Source organism: Molothrus ater, chromosome 3, assembly GCF_012460135.2.
Source record: "Molothrus ater isolate BHLD 08-10-18 breed brown headed cowbird chromosome 3, BPBGC_Mater_1.1, whole genome shotgun sequence".
NCBI classification, from domain to species: domain Eukaryota; kingdom Metazoa; phylum Chordata; class Aves; order Passeriformes; family Icteridae; genus Molothrus; species Molothrus ater.
In genome coordinates, this window is record NC_050480.2 from 82216346 (window position 1) to 82229908 (window position 13563).

The 13563-nt window shown below is 36.5% G+C and overlaps 1 protein-coding gene across 17 annotated transcripts in view; it reads left to right on the forward strand.

Annotated features, from left to right (window-relative positions):
- MYT1L (myelin transcription factor 1 like) overlaps positions 1-13563 on the forward strand; it is a 300262-nt gene that overhangs the window by 160031 nt on the left and 126668 nt on the right. For all 17 annotated transcript variants that reach the window (XM_036379337.2, XM_054514146.1, XM_036379326.2 and 14 more), the window contains exons 3-5: positions 10322-10376; positions 10559-10592; positions 10895-10957. In XM_036379337.2, coding sequence (XP_036235230.1) covers positions 10322-10376; positions 10559-10592; positions 10895-10957 — 152 coding nt within the window. The remainder of the gene's footprint in view (positions 1-10321; positions 10377-10558; positions 10593-10894; positions 10958-13563) is intronic.

Below are 13563 nucleotides of genomic sequence, written 5' to 3' on the forward strand. Positions count from 1 at the left end.
GTTTCTCAGTTTTGGTGCTTGTCCAGAACACCGGCTTCCATGAAATTAGGCTTTGATTTTAAATCCTAGGAGTTAAATGTAAACCTGTCTTTTGGACCACATTACACCTCAGGACTTGCGCACGAACAGTGTATGCAAGAACAAGTTACACACGTGTGCCAAGGATGGAAGCAGACTGTTTTATAGAGACTGTACATCTTGCACATCTTCCCTAACCTAGTGGGTTTTAAGTCTAGCAATGGAAGTGTAGAACATTTTCTGTTACTTGTGACCCCCATGTCTGTGAAATCTAACTCTTTGTATTTCAGTAAGTCTTATTGGCTTCCTGATTTCTAAAAGTTAAATATTTTAATACAGCTTTTTTATTTTAAAGCACTCTTCTTACCAATTTTCTTCCATAATACTATGAAAAATGTAGGTCTGCCATAAGCTAAATTATTTTTCTGTCTTTGTTCTTGTACAAAATATAACAAATTGCCACGTTTTAAATTTAGAATTAAAAAAAAATAACCTTTCTTATTCCTTATATCTGTCATTTTCAAACACATTGTGTTTGGGAACAGGATTTTAGAGGAAAACAAATCATGCCAGATTCAACAACTTGAAGAGAAGCAAGGCTGCTGCTGATCCCTGTCCCTGAGTTCCACCAGGAGCAAGGCTGAGGATTCATTTACAGAGGCACACAAAGCACATGTGTGCCCTACATGTGCATGGACATAAATACATGCTTGCATAGCTGCTCACACAGATTCTAGAGGGACACTCAGAGAACTCATGTGAACACAAACATTATGCACACAACCACACACCCATCCAGACAGAAGGAGCAAGCCACATCTTTTATATCATTCTAGGTGCAACTAAGACTTATTGGACAAAAAATACTATAATGTCTTGATTTTTGTGGATGTAACTCCATGCTAGAATTTCGAGACTTTCTGGAATAAATTCAGTGAATTTGGTGCAAATTTTGTTCAGAATCACCAACAATACAGAAAATAATCTTCAAGAAATTTCATGTTATGAAGTTACTAAAGGTTTAAGTTGCTTATCATCTCCACTTGAAAGTAGCATCTTCCAACAGAAATATGCTTCTTCTATTCATGACAAGGAAATTGCAGTTCTTTTAAGAACAAATTATTTCTCTGTATTTTTTGTTTGATTCTTACTATAAATTTAACATTCAGCTTAATCTGTGCTGCTTCTGAGTGCTTTGCTGACTGCACTGGAGAAATATATAGGCCAGTTTTTCCTTCTGTTATATTTAATTTCTTATTAGGAAGCCTTTGAATCACAGACTGCTTTCTTTCAGTGTCTGCATCTAATGCAAGGAAATGTGAATTCTTGTTTAAGCCTATCTGTATAACCAAAATATGAGTTGTAACAAGAACTTGAAAGCCTCTAAGACAGTTCTACTTTCTTCTCATGTGAAAAATACATAAGTCCCCAGTAAGAAATGCTTATAAATGGGAAGGGTGGGGGGGGATGTACATGACATAAAGCTACAGAGACTTCACTATTGGAAGGTCGTGTCAGCATGTGCTGACCTTCACCACCCTGACCCTTCACAGATCAAGTGGCCTGGCACAGGACCACCATCAATGACTGGTTATGGTGCAATTTGAGTTGCTCAGCTGCATGGATGTATTCTGGGTGTGTTTTTCCTAATGGAAATTCTGGTTCATGTGCCAGAGCCTATTCACTGAGCATATCCAAAGTAACGGAGCCAGACTGATGAGTGGATATCTTTGCTCCTAAGAGTGCTAAAGATCCAATGCTATTTCTTCTTACCTCTTTTTTCCATACTACTTTCTCATTCTTCATATCTAAGATAAAAGGAGGTAATAAGAGAAAGATGCTCAAATGACCTCTGTGCACTTTCGGTCTTTTGCACTCTAATCTGAGGCCAGTGAGAAATACTTGAAAGGGTACTCTGCTTCCTGTGAGGTTACTTCATTGAACCCCAAATGTATTTCCCCATTAAAAAAAAATGGTGATATATGAGGAACTTGTGATTTTAACCAGAATTCTGCTTATTCTGGCCTGTATTTACAGATTTGTCTGCAGCTTGCACTGTTCATCTGAAAATGGAGGGATTGGATTCCCTCTGTGCATTACAGCAGGAGTATGACTCTTACTGAAAGTTTCAGAACGAGTCCTGAGGATATATTCTCCTATTGTTCTGCAAGAAGGACTCTCCTTGATGTTAATAAAAGCTTTGTGTTCATCACAAGTGGAAGAGAGCAAAGGATTAATTTATATTCTAGTAATTAATTTGCCCACGTGCCTATTTGTTCACTTTTTGTTATGTACCCTCAGCTTGTAACTTTTATCTTTGCAGAGTTCCCCTGGAACTCTGCTCTGGTTGTATGCTGGTATTTTCCGAAGGGGAAGATTCAAATACAGTAGATTTTTTATAAAATTTGCCTTTTCCTAAAAGGGTGCTCTAAAATATTTGAACTAAATTTCAGGTGCCCATCTGAATCCATCTGGGTTTGTGGAGGAAAGAGTCTGAAAGGAGAGGAAATTAGCTTTCCATTCTGCCTAACTTTTCCTTAAACACTCCAGCAGCTTCTTAGAGTAACTTTCTATCCTGCAGTTTTGTGTCTCTTTTGTCTTGCAGATCTTAAAATACGAAACAAGCAGCTTAAATGTATTTGGGAAAATCAGACAGGTTTCTGTCAAAATCATGATCTTGAATTTTCCTGTACTCTGTTAGTAACAGTAATAGATGATATTTAATCAAGATGATTGAAATATTAAGAACTGATTTTAAAGAACTGACTATGCAAATATCGTCATGAGACACAAGAATACTCTGTCAAAAGCCTTGTTAAAATTGAGCTGAATGCCACCAACCACTCTCCCTTCACCCACAAGTACACACATTTTAGCCTAGAATGCAACTAATAAAAAAAAAAAAAAAAGAACAGTAGGGCATAAATTAAGGTTCAGATATTGTTATTGATTCAGGTTTGGTCTGCCTAGGGGGAGAGGAAGACCTGCTGAAGCAGATAGTGTTATACAACAGAGATATTTGGGGCCCATTGAAATAATTGATAAATGTCCCATTTACCAGGTAGGTTAAACAGTGTCTCAAAAAACATATCCAGTTTCTAAAAACATATTCAGATTACTAGGAGTCATAATTGAGAAATTAGTTTCTTTTGGAATACAAAGACGTGCTTGAAAAGAGGTTATGTTACAATTTGGATTTGCCTATTAATTTCTGAGGAGAGCAATAGAAGGTCAGTTTGCAGCTTTTTTAGCAAGACTGCACAAAATACTTACATAGTATGGGATACACTGCTTACAAAAACTATTCATCATCTCCAGGTCGTATTTCTTTGATTATAGATGTAGGAGCATTTTAAATGTGAGAAATGCATTTGATATATTTTGTTTTGTTCCTTGAGACACTAGGTTTAAAAAAAAAATTCTTTGAATCGTTTAATTTGTCTTTCACACGGAAGAAATATAATTTTCTTTTAGTTATAAAAAGAGATAGTGAGAAAACTTTGGTGATTAAAATAATAAAGAAATCTTACCTACAGAAATTTGCATCTTGCATCATAGGGGATGAAAATCTGCCTTTACTGAGTAACTTGAGTAACATGGAGATAAATTTTAAACTGCAATCTTTTAACGTAATGAACTCATTAGGTTTTCAGGAAGTCATATTTTTCTCCAAACATTTTACTTTTGTCACATTATGAGTATGTGCAATATTACTGATTAGGGAAAAGCAGTCTTTTTAACAATTTAGGCAACAGTCTTGATTGACCATAACAATTATGCAGTAATTCTAGTATTTGACCATCATTTCCATATATTTTTGAGGTCACAGATGATCATCTACAGAATCACAGAATGAGTAAAGGTGGAAGGGACCACAGTGGGGCATCTGGTCCAACCTCCCTGCTTAACCAGGGTCACCCTAGAGCACATGGCACAGGATTGTGTCCAGATGGTTCTTGAATATCTTCAGTGAGGGACACTCCACAGCCTCTCTGAGCAATCTGTTCCAGTTCTCAGTCACCCACATACTAAAGAAGTTCTTCCTCATGTTCAGGTGGAACTTCCTGAGCATCGCTAAGTCTTGTCCTATTGCTGGGCATCACTGAGCAGAGCCTGTAAACATCCTCTGACACCCTCCCTTCAGATACTGACAGACATTGATGAGGTCCCCTCTCAGCCATCTCTTCTCTAGGCAGAACAGGCCCAGCTCCCTCTGCCTTCCTGTGCAAGAGAGAAGCTCCAGTCCCTTAATTATTTTTGTTGCCTTCCTCTGGACACTCTCCAGGAGCTCCATGTCTGTCTCATCCTGAGGAGCCCAGAACTTTCTACAGTATAGACAGTGAATGCTTTGCCTCAGTAAAAACTGGACATCTGTTGAGAGTGTTTGAGAATCAAATTTTTGGATTTGAAGGAGTACAAGTAAGAAAAAAAATTAGGAAAGAAGAATTTTGGAAGTCCAGATCTAAGGCCCTTAGCCCTTTCTAGACTTCTGATACATCATGGCTAGAGAGAAACCATAATAATTCACTAAGAAAGTGTTGGCTGACTTAGAAATTTAGGAACTTGTGACTGAACCTTGCAGTCACCATGCCTCAGTCTAGAAATACAGATACCTTCAGAACTTTAACTGGAAGAATCATTTTCAGGGGTACCTGCCCTCAAGGGAAGAAAATGCTGACCTACTTCCCCTCAAGGGAGCAAAAGTCACAATTTGTCCTGGAAAGGAGGCCAAATCTCTTGATCATTTACATGAGAGAAAGTCCAAATGGTAGATATGTGACTGTATCTAGAGACAGGAAGAGTGGTGCTGGTTGCAAAACTTCTAGGAGTTCAGGTAGCTCTATGGTGAGACTCAAGGCCTTAAATCCTTTGAAAAACTGAAGACTCCAACAGGTTGTCCAGCAAGCCAACAGATAAGGTCCTGTTGATAACTTGCTTGGTGTTCTTAGAAGTTACTGATAGTATCTGAATAATTCAGTGGTTTTCTGGAAGATTAATGCAGCCTTAAAGGTTGAGCAGCTAAAAGTCATATTCTGCTCTTCAGCTGTAGCAGTGCAGAAGTTGGTTGTGCTCATCTGGTTGTCCAGATCCACTTCACTGTTACTGACTGGCAGACTGTGATCTAATGTCTGTAAAGCAGGGCCCACAAGTGTTGTTCATACATGCAGGAGCCTGGAGCCATGTTCTTCAGATGGATCAAATCTGCCAAATGACGCAGGCCACCATAAGTAATTGGCCTGTCTCCAACATAGTTTATCATTCTGTTAATTTCTCTATTATTTGCATATTTCAGTAGCGTATAATTTTCCAGAGTACTGATGAAGATACTGAATATTGTAGGGGTAAATGTATGCCTGTGGGATTATATTAGAAAGGGTCTTGTTAAATATATATAATTTTTGTTTGTTTTTTACAATTAGTTTTGTATAAAAATGACTTTTATACAAAATAATTTTTCTGGAAAATATTTTAATACAGATTTTTCTTTTCTGGAGAAATATTTGCTAACTGTGATAAATGTGTTGATTTTAGGAAGCACTTACTGTCTGAACACTCAGAAAGAGAAAGCAAAATGTTTCAAAGGTTTCTAAGGATATGATAACCTAGCATAGCTACCTTTACTGACAACTTTTAGAGTATTCTCAAAGAGCAGTATCAAGTGTTTTTGATTACAGATTTTCCATGACGATGTGTTCACTGGTTCTAATTAGGTCATCATCTTGTATCCCATATTGCTTTTGTATGACAATACTAAGGGTTAGCACCAGGAATATTAACTTAGTGAGCCTCACCATCTCCTCAGCAATTAGTAAAGGTTAATTTTAAAAGTTCCAAATAAAATTTTTTCAGAATATTTTTTTTCAGTTTTTTCTCATTCCCCAAGTAACAGCAATGTATTGAAGACCTATTAGCCTATGTTTATTTTGGGGGGGGGGTAAATGTTGTCTGAGACTTTGATTTTAAAATGAAAAATACTGACAAATATCTCTTTTTAAAAAATTTTCTTGTTGATTACTATTACTACATTTTCAAATAATTATAATAATCATCAAATCTCTTTTATTAATGAATTCTTCTCTTATGACTATGTACCTTTTCTGTTTTTAACATTTAATGAAATACTTTCACCTGCTCCTAACTGTAGTCAATTTATGTTATAAGATTGTCTTCTTCTCATTTTATCTCATTATTATTTCCAGCTTTCAAATACTGACAATTTAAAAGCACCTTGTGTTTGTGTGTGTGTAGTAGTAGTTACTGGTATAAGATTCTGTACAGTGAGATGTAACAAGTCTTATTGCCTGCATGCAGGTGACCACACAGACATTTTTTTTGGTTTTACTCAGAAAATTTGTATTTAGTATGCCATCTTGTGATTTATTTGTGAGAGCACTATAGCTATTCATGTCTTGTTTCTCTAAATCTTCGGTAACACGAATGCATATAATGGTGGTACAGAGTTCCCAGATCTACCTCTCCCTGCCCATTGTCCTAAGTAAGGCACATTCAATAATTTGGTTCTTTTAAATTGTAATTTACAGATTTAATTTCTACCTAGACTTCTTTTATCTTTTCCTTCTGGGAATTGAGAATTGTAGAATCACAGAATGGCCTGTGTTGAAGGGGACCTTAAAGATCATCTAGTTCCAACCTCCCTGATTTTGCAGGGAATATTCCACTGGACCTGGTTGCTAAGAGCTTGCTCAACGTGGCCTTGAACACTGATAGGGATGGGCATACACAACTTCTCTGGGCAGCCTCTTCCTCCCAGTGTCTCACTACCTTCATGGAATATCTTCCTGATACTCATTCTAAACCTACTCTTGAGGTTGAAACCATTCTCCCTTAGCCTGTCACTACATACCCTTTGTAAAATGTCCCTCTCCATCTTTCTTGTTGGCTCCGTTCAGGTACTGGAAGGCCACAATTAGGTTACCCTGAAGCCTTCTCTTCTCTAGGCTTAGCAAACCAAATTCTTTCAGCTTTTTCTTGTAGGAGAAATACTCCACTCTAATCAGCTTAGACCTTTCCATTTTCATTTCTAGAGCTTCTCTTTGAAGAAAAATTAAAATTTTCTTCTCTTCCTATTCCTGATGCCTTTCTCTTTGCTTTGATGTGTAATATTAGATGCCAGGCTAAGACTAACCCTAGCCAGCCTGTCCTCCATGTCTACAATTTTTTACTGGAACAAAGGCTAAGTAAGAGCTGAGCTACAGAGTTGTAATTTAGATGTCATGAATGAAGCAGAACTACTAAGGTGGACTCCTTGTGAGACCAAAGTCTGCATTTCCTTTTCCTGCATGTGAAAGTGATGAGGAAGTCCATGTTTGTGTGAGATTGATGGTCTCAGTATCAGAATTATGTTCCTGGCCATGGAAGTGCCAGGGGTGCCAATGAGGACTGCAATGGTAGGCTGCCAGATGACTTCACTTTTGCAGAATCAATGCAAATCTTGCTAGAATTTCAGGAAGTTGCTTACTCCCAGCATCCAGCATGTAATTCATGGAGAAATGAAGGCTGAAGTTTTGATATGACTGACAAAGATCTGTAAGGAAGCATATAAGTATCGAGGTAAAGCAAAATTCAATTGACTACATGTAGGCATCTGTCATCATTTGATGTGTCCTAGAGCATCCAACACTCACATCGGCATATATGAGAGGGCATCTGGGTCACAAAAAATGGCAGGTCAATTTGTGCTTTTCTGGAGTAGCAGCAAACTAGGTGGCATGCACAACATAATTTAAAATTGCATTGTTTGCCAGCAGCTTTTATAATGTTTTTATTTCTTTGACCTGCTTCTGGATATAGATTGTGTGGATCTTACAGGGGCTTTTCCAGCTTCGCGATTTCTTCTGTGATTTTCAATATAGTTAAAAGTGTACTATACTACCCTCAGTGTTTTTGAAGTGCTTACTTTGGTTTAGAAAGACAGATAAATCTGTTTTGTAGTTTGTCCCTTATAAATGTACACAGACTATCATAATAACTGGGGCAGCATTTCCAGGTTAAAATCATAATAGTTCTTTCAGCAGGTTTTTCAGTATTGACAAATGAGGCTAGATAATGTTTTTCAAACATTTTAAAAACATACTAGTCTGAAGATCAAGTAACTTCACTTCTGGTCTCCTGTCAAGTCCTTACACATTCAAGACTTATAGAATAATACAGTGCACTGTTTTCTTACTAGCAAAAGGAAAATAATATTATCATCTAGTAAATAATTTTTATATTCCAGAGATGTTGTTATGTGCTTTGATATGTTAGCTTTAAAAGCTTCAAATGCCTCTCAAGTCATTGGAGCTAAGAAACTGGCTAGGATGTGAACTCAAGGTGTAACATAGATATTGTAGGTGGGTAATGTTTAAGATTCAGTTTAGGTGCCTATAGGAGATATCTACAGGCATGCCAAGTGTCTCATGCAATAGTTGATGGAGAGCTAGACAGCAGAGACAGAGGTGCCTAAAGACTGATTTTATCCAGCTGAAGTAGCTTCATGGAGCTGATCAGAGGAGTTGGTCCTCAGGCTCCAGTGGCTCCGTTAACCTGGGGGTAAATTCAGTTGTCTAAGCATAGGCAGTTAGTGTCATTTCTGATGCCAGAGAACACCTGAAACTTCTTCATGGGGTTGGTAGATGCAACAAAGGATAGGTCTGTACCTTTCCATACTTTTCTGGACTGGCAGTTGAGGGTTTGGTGGAATACCTTGTGGGATCTCAGAGAGCATGATTGGTTGATGAAGATGGAAGCTTATGCTCCAAATGTATCTGCACTCAGCTAAATATTAAATTAATATGAAAATGGAATTCTTAATTTTAAAATTAAACCCACTCAAAGTTATGCAGAAGATTGACCTGAAGCCCCCTAAAAGTGTCTGGTGCTCTATTAGCTTTCATAATATCAGTCTATTTAAAATTACCCCTTTAGAGTGGAATATAGCACACTACCAGGAATCAGATGACTGCTGAGAAAGAGAACTACATCAGTAGCAAAGAATCTTGTGAGAGTGACACTTTCTTTTTACCAAATCCCTGCCACCTACAAATTTTATTGAGGTGATTCTTTCCTCCTGCTGTTACATGCTGAGAGAGCTCTTTAAAAACACTCCTTGATTTGTTCTTTCCTAGTTACTTCCCAAATTGTTTGTGTTAAGGTACGGACCAAAGAAAGTTGGGTGATTAAAGGGTTAGCTGCAAGTCACTTGGATCCTTTTCCATGTTTTTGCATGAGATATATGACATTCTTACCAGGTATCAATCCAAGAATATTGCTATAAAGGGGGTGATTGATTTTTTTCCCCTGGGGGAACTAGAGCTCCATGGTCTATTTCTGTGCTTCCTGACCTTTACAGTATCATCACTATGTATGAAGCACTGAAGATCCATCTTGCTATCTTGTTCTTCTACAGCCAAAGGAGCTGGTGATACAGATACTGCATATATTTTCCCTGACTCAGTCTCTCAACATAGTTCAGTGCAATTTGCTTCTGTTGAACAAAATCCTGAACTCTAGCTAGCCTATTTAGTTTACCTTTTAAAATCTGGTGACAATTGTGCATGTAAAATCAGAAGAAACTATGTGGCCCTACATTAATTACTATAGGTCAGTGATGGTGATACTTTCAAAGATCTAATCTGTAGGCTTGCCCTTTCTGGTAAACATGTAAGATTTCTATGTATTTATTACTGCACAGAAAACTACACTGGCAAGCTGTTTGTAAAATGAAGATAAAGATCTAGTCATGTAGCAAATGAGCCCATTCCTGAAACTTGAAAAACACAACTAAACTATGAAACGTGCTGGCAAAGATTGTAATGCCATATTAAATAACATGAAATATTTGAAGGTCTAATGGTGAATCTTCATCTCCTTTTCAGTCATTATTACTTCCTCTATTTCCCACTGTGAAGGCTTTGGTTAGAAAACAACCTGTGGTGTGTGACCCCTTGACTTTAGTTTTAAATTATATAGAAATCTATTGAATCCTTGTTTTGGAATATTTGGGAGTGATGAAGGGTTTATGTCAGAAATATCCCCTTGAAAAGAGGAAACAGCGCTTAGTTGCACACAATTTGATATGAAAGCAGGGCACAGAAACTGTTTAAAGCATAAATTACTGCATTTTCTGTTTTTACATAAACACAAAGATCCTAAAAATCCCCTGTAAGGAGAACTTTCTCTTACAGGATAAAATGGAATTAAAATAGTGTCAATAAATCGTGTAAGAGACTGTATCAGTCTGTGCATTGATAGTCTGTGCATGCAGGATAAGAACATTGACTGCCTGCTAATCTATTCCCAGATGGAGGTGGATGCAGACGAGAAGCGCCATCGCACACGCTCCAAAGGTGTTCGAGGTATGTCTCTTGCTTCAGTAAATCACTCAAGGCCCCTGCTCAGGGTGACCTTCATCCTCCACAATCTCTTTGCACGATTCATTCTGACCCTTGCTTTTACACAACCTTTCTGGTAATTTTCTGTAGAAGAGGGGTACTTGTAATAGATGATAAATTTTTATATGTTTTCCATCTCTCTGCAGTTCCCGTGGAACCAGCCATACAAGAGCTGTTCAGGTTAGTGCTCTGAGTGTAAAATGTATCCCCATTAGCAATTTAGAAAATTCATGCCTTTTAATGGGTATAATGCACTTTCAAGTTCATTGGTGGTTTGCTCATGCCCTGCTGCACTGATGAAATTAATTCCCTCAAGACTTGCTAATAAAAAGCATCCCCTCTTTTTTTTTTTCCCCTTCAGTTATTTGATTTCTCTTTCTGTCTTGGTTGCCCTCCATCTCTGTAATACCTAGTCTGCCTGCTTTTAGTATAATCTTTCTGCAGCGCACCAACACCTATATAATTAATTCTCTCTTTTGCAGCTGTCCCACGCCTGGCTGTGATGGCAGTGGTCATGTTAGTGGCAAATATGCAAGACACAGAAGGTAATATCTGTAATTTTTCATAATTTAGTGAAGAGATTTGGTAAACAAGTTATCTGGCATGACCTTGATAAAACAAACAATGATAAAAATTAGCAGTTACATATTCTAGAAGCCATTTAGAGTCAGGGTTATTTTTTCTTTCTGAATATCACAAAATTTAACTCACATTTTTGCTGAGGAGACTTGCTCGTATTGTTAATCTTCTCTCAATTTTTCATACAGTTCTCTTGCTTATATGTTGCAAATTAAAATTTGGCCCCCCTTACCTGTTGGCACTCATGTTCATGCTATTTAATGCGTTTCATAGCTAATGAAAAAGAGTTTCTGAGCATTTTAAGTTCAATGATCAGGTTAGATTCAAAGCAAAGCTTAAGGCAAATCAATGATAATAAGACTTCAGGGTTCAAATGTTATACTGTTATAAATACCATTACTTCAGTTTCTAGACTCTGAAATGTGGAGACATCTCCTTTAAAAAAAAACTCCAGCTGTTTATGATTAATAGTATACAAGGTAGCATATGTTACATATACTGCATGAGCTTCAAATTAATTTAAACCTCAGTCTTTACATTTCTGTGTCTGCAAGGTCAGTGTTCAGTTGTGTTGTACATCTGTCTAAACACCATTCCTTTCCTGAATCATTTGTCCATGAATTTTTTGTGCAATATTTTTAAAATTTAACAGCTCTAGAATACATGTATTTTTCTCTCATTGCTGTGCATTTATTTGACATATTTTATACAGCAGCAGTTTGTAGGAGATAAAATGGCTGATGTTTAGGCCATCTCTTTTCTGAATTGAGGGAAGTGTTCAAGCCAGTGTTAAATTATCCTGACACTCTAGGGTTTTTTTCATTCTTGATTTTTCAGCTTATAAAGCACTTGTGGTATTTATAAGAGTAGATATCTCACACCAAATCTGATTACTGTATGAAATGGGCATATGGGGTCTAGGAATTAAATTGAAATTATATATTTAGGGTTAAGGCATTCATTTGAAATATGAAAAGATACTGGACAGTGCCACTCAGTCCACTCATGTTCCTTTTTTCTTATCAGTGAATGAAGCTTAGGGACAAGTCCAGAAAACACTTTCAAAATTAGATCAAGAACAGTGATATTAGAATTACTTTGAATTATATTTAAACTGTATAAATCATAAAATAATTATTCATATTTATTTTCTTAATCTTTTCTTCATTCATAAGAGCAGTAACATTTCTGTTGCTATTTGAAGGCTTTGGTTAGATTGGAACACTGATTTAGGAAAAGTATCCAAAATAATTATTTTAAATTCAGTTCTGACTTCTCTTTTCAAACCATGGTTTTCTTTTGTCTGTTTTCTTTATGGAAATGCAAGTCTCACAAGTAGTTAAAGAATGGCACTAAATCCTTTTTTTTTCCACAGAAATTCCATGACCTGTCAACAGTTAAGAGATATGATTATAATGGCCTTTCTAGTTACAAGATTATAGGTACATACATTTCCTTACACTTCATGGAATTTCTATGCAGATATCAAAAACATACAGAAAGAAACTCTTTAGCTTAAAAAATTCTGACTTTTCTTCTGAATTGACCTAACTTTGTGTTAGAGTTAGTGTCTGTGTTTGTGTAAGATCACCCTTTTGGGGAAAGAGGTAGCAATAAATGTGAGGTTTGAAAAGATTACATGCAGTTTTGAGATGCTAATTCCATATTTTGCTTTCTTGACATGATTCTGGTATGTCAGTACACGAACAGACTGAATCTCAGAACTGTTAATTAAATGAAATTTTGGGCAGATGCGATAAGAATAAAAATTGGAAATACATCAAAAATTCCTTTTTTTTTTCTACAAAAGAATTTGTTAGGCTTTTATGTTTTCTTGTCACCATGACTGCCAATCCACTAATCAAAATATATTTAACCAATATATGTGCTATTTAATGTAAAAACACAGAGTTCTTTGTTGAGATTTACAATGTACCTTTATCTAAAATTTCTGTTTTCTAGAAGGAAAGCACTATTTATTCACAACCAACACCTACTAAATTTGCCTTTTTGAAAGAATTTGAAGGAATTTTCCTCTTTTTCTATTTTGCTATATGGGTGGGAAAGACCCTCAAACATTTCTTCCAAGGAAATCAGACTGTCTTAAAAATTTGATGTGTTCAGGGAATTGTATATCTCAGCTGATGCCTAACAATTCTGTTTAGACCTACAGAGCATTTTAATGAGGTTAAGACCTTTTCATTCATGATATCAGACCAGCTCATTATTAGCAATGAAATGCATTTGCTTCCACTAGATGTAGTAAGAGCGCTCCAAAATTCTATTTCTTCTAAAATGTCTTGAAGTCTCTGGAATTCCAGTGGGTTTTTTTTCGGGGGGGAGTTGGTTGGTTTGTTGTTTTTTTGGGGTTTTTTTTAGTTATTATTGTAATTTTGTCTTTGAGAATGTGAAAACTCATCCTCAGGTAGTACATTAAGCTTGAACTGAAATAAACAGATCCTTTCACATTTTCGGATAGATACAGGGGATGAATTGTTCAGCTGATAAAATATTAGATAAAAGTAAAAGGAGGATTTTACCACAGGTTTTTTCCTTGGTTGTATTTTTAATT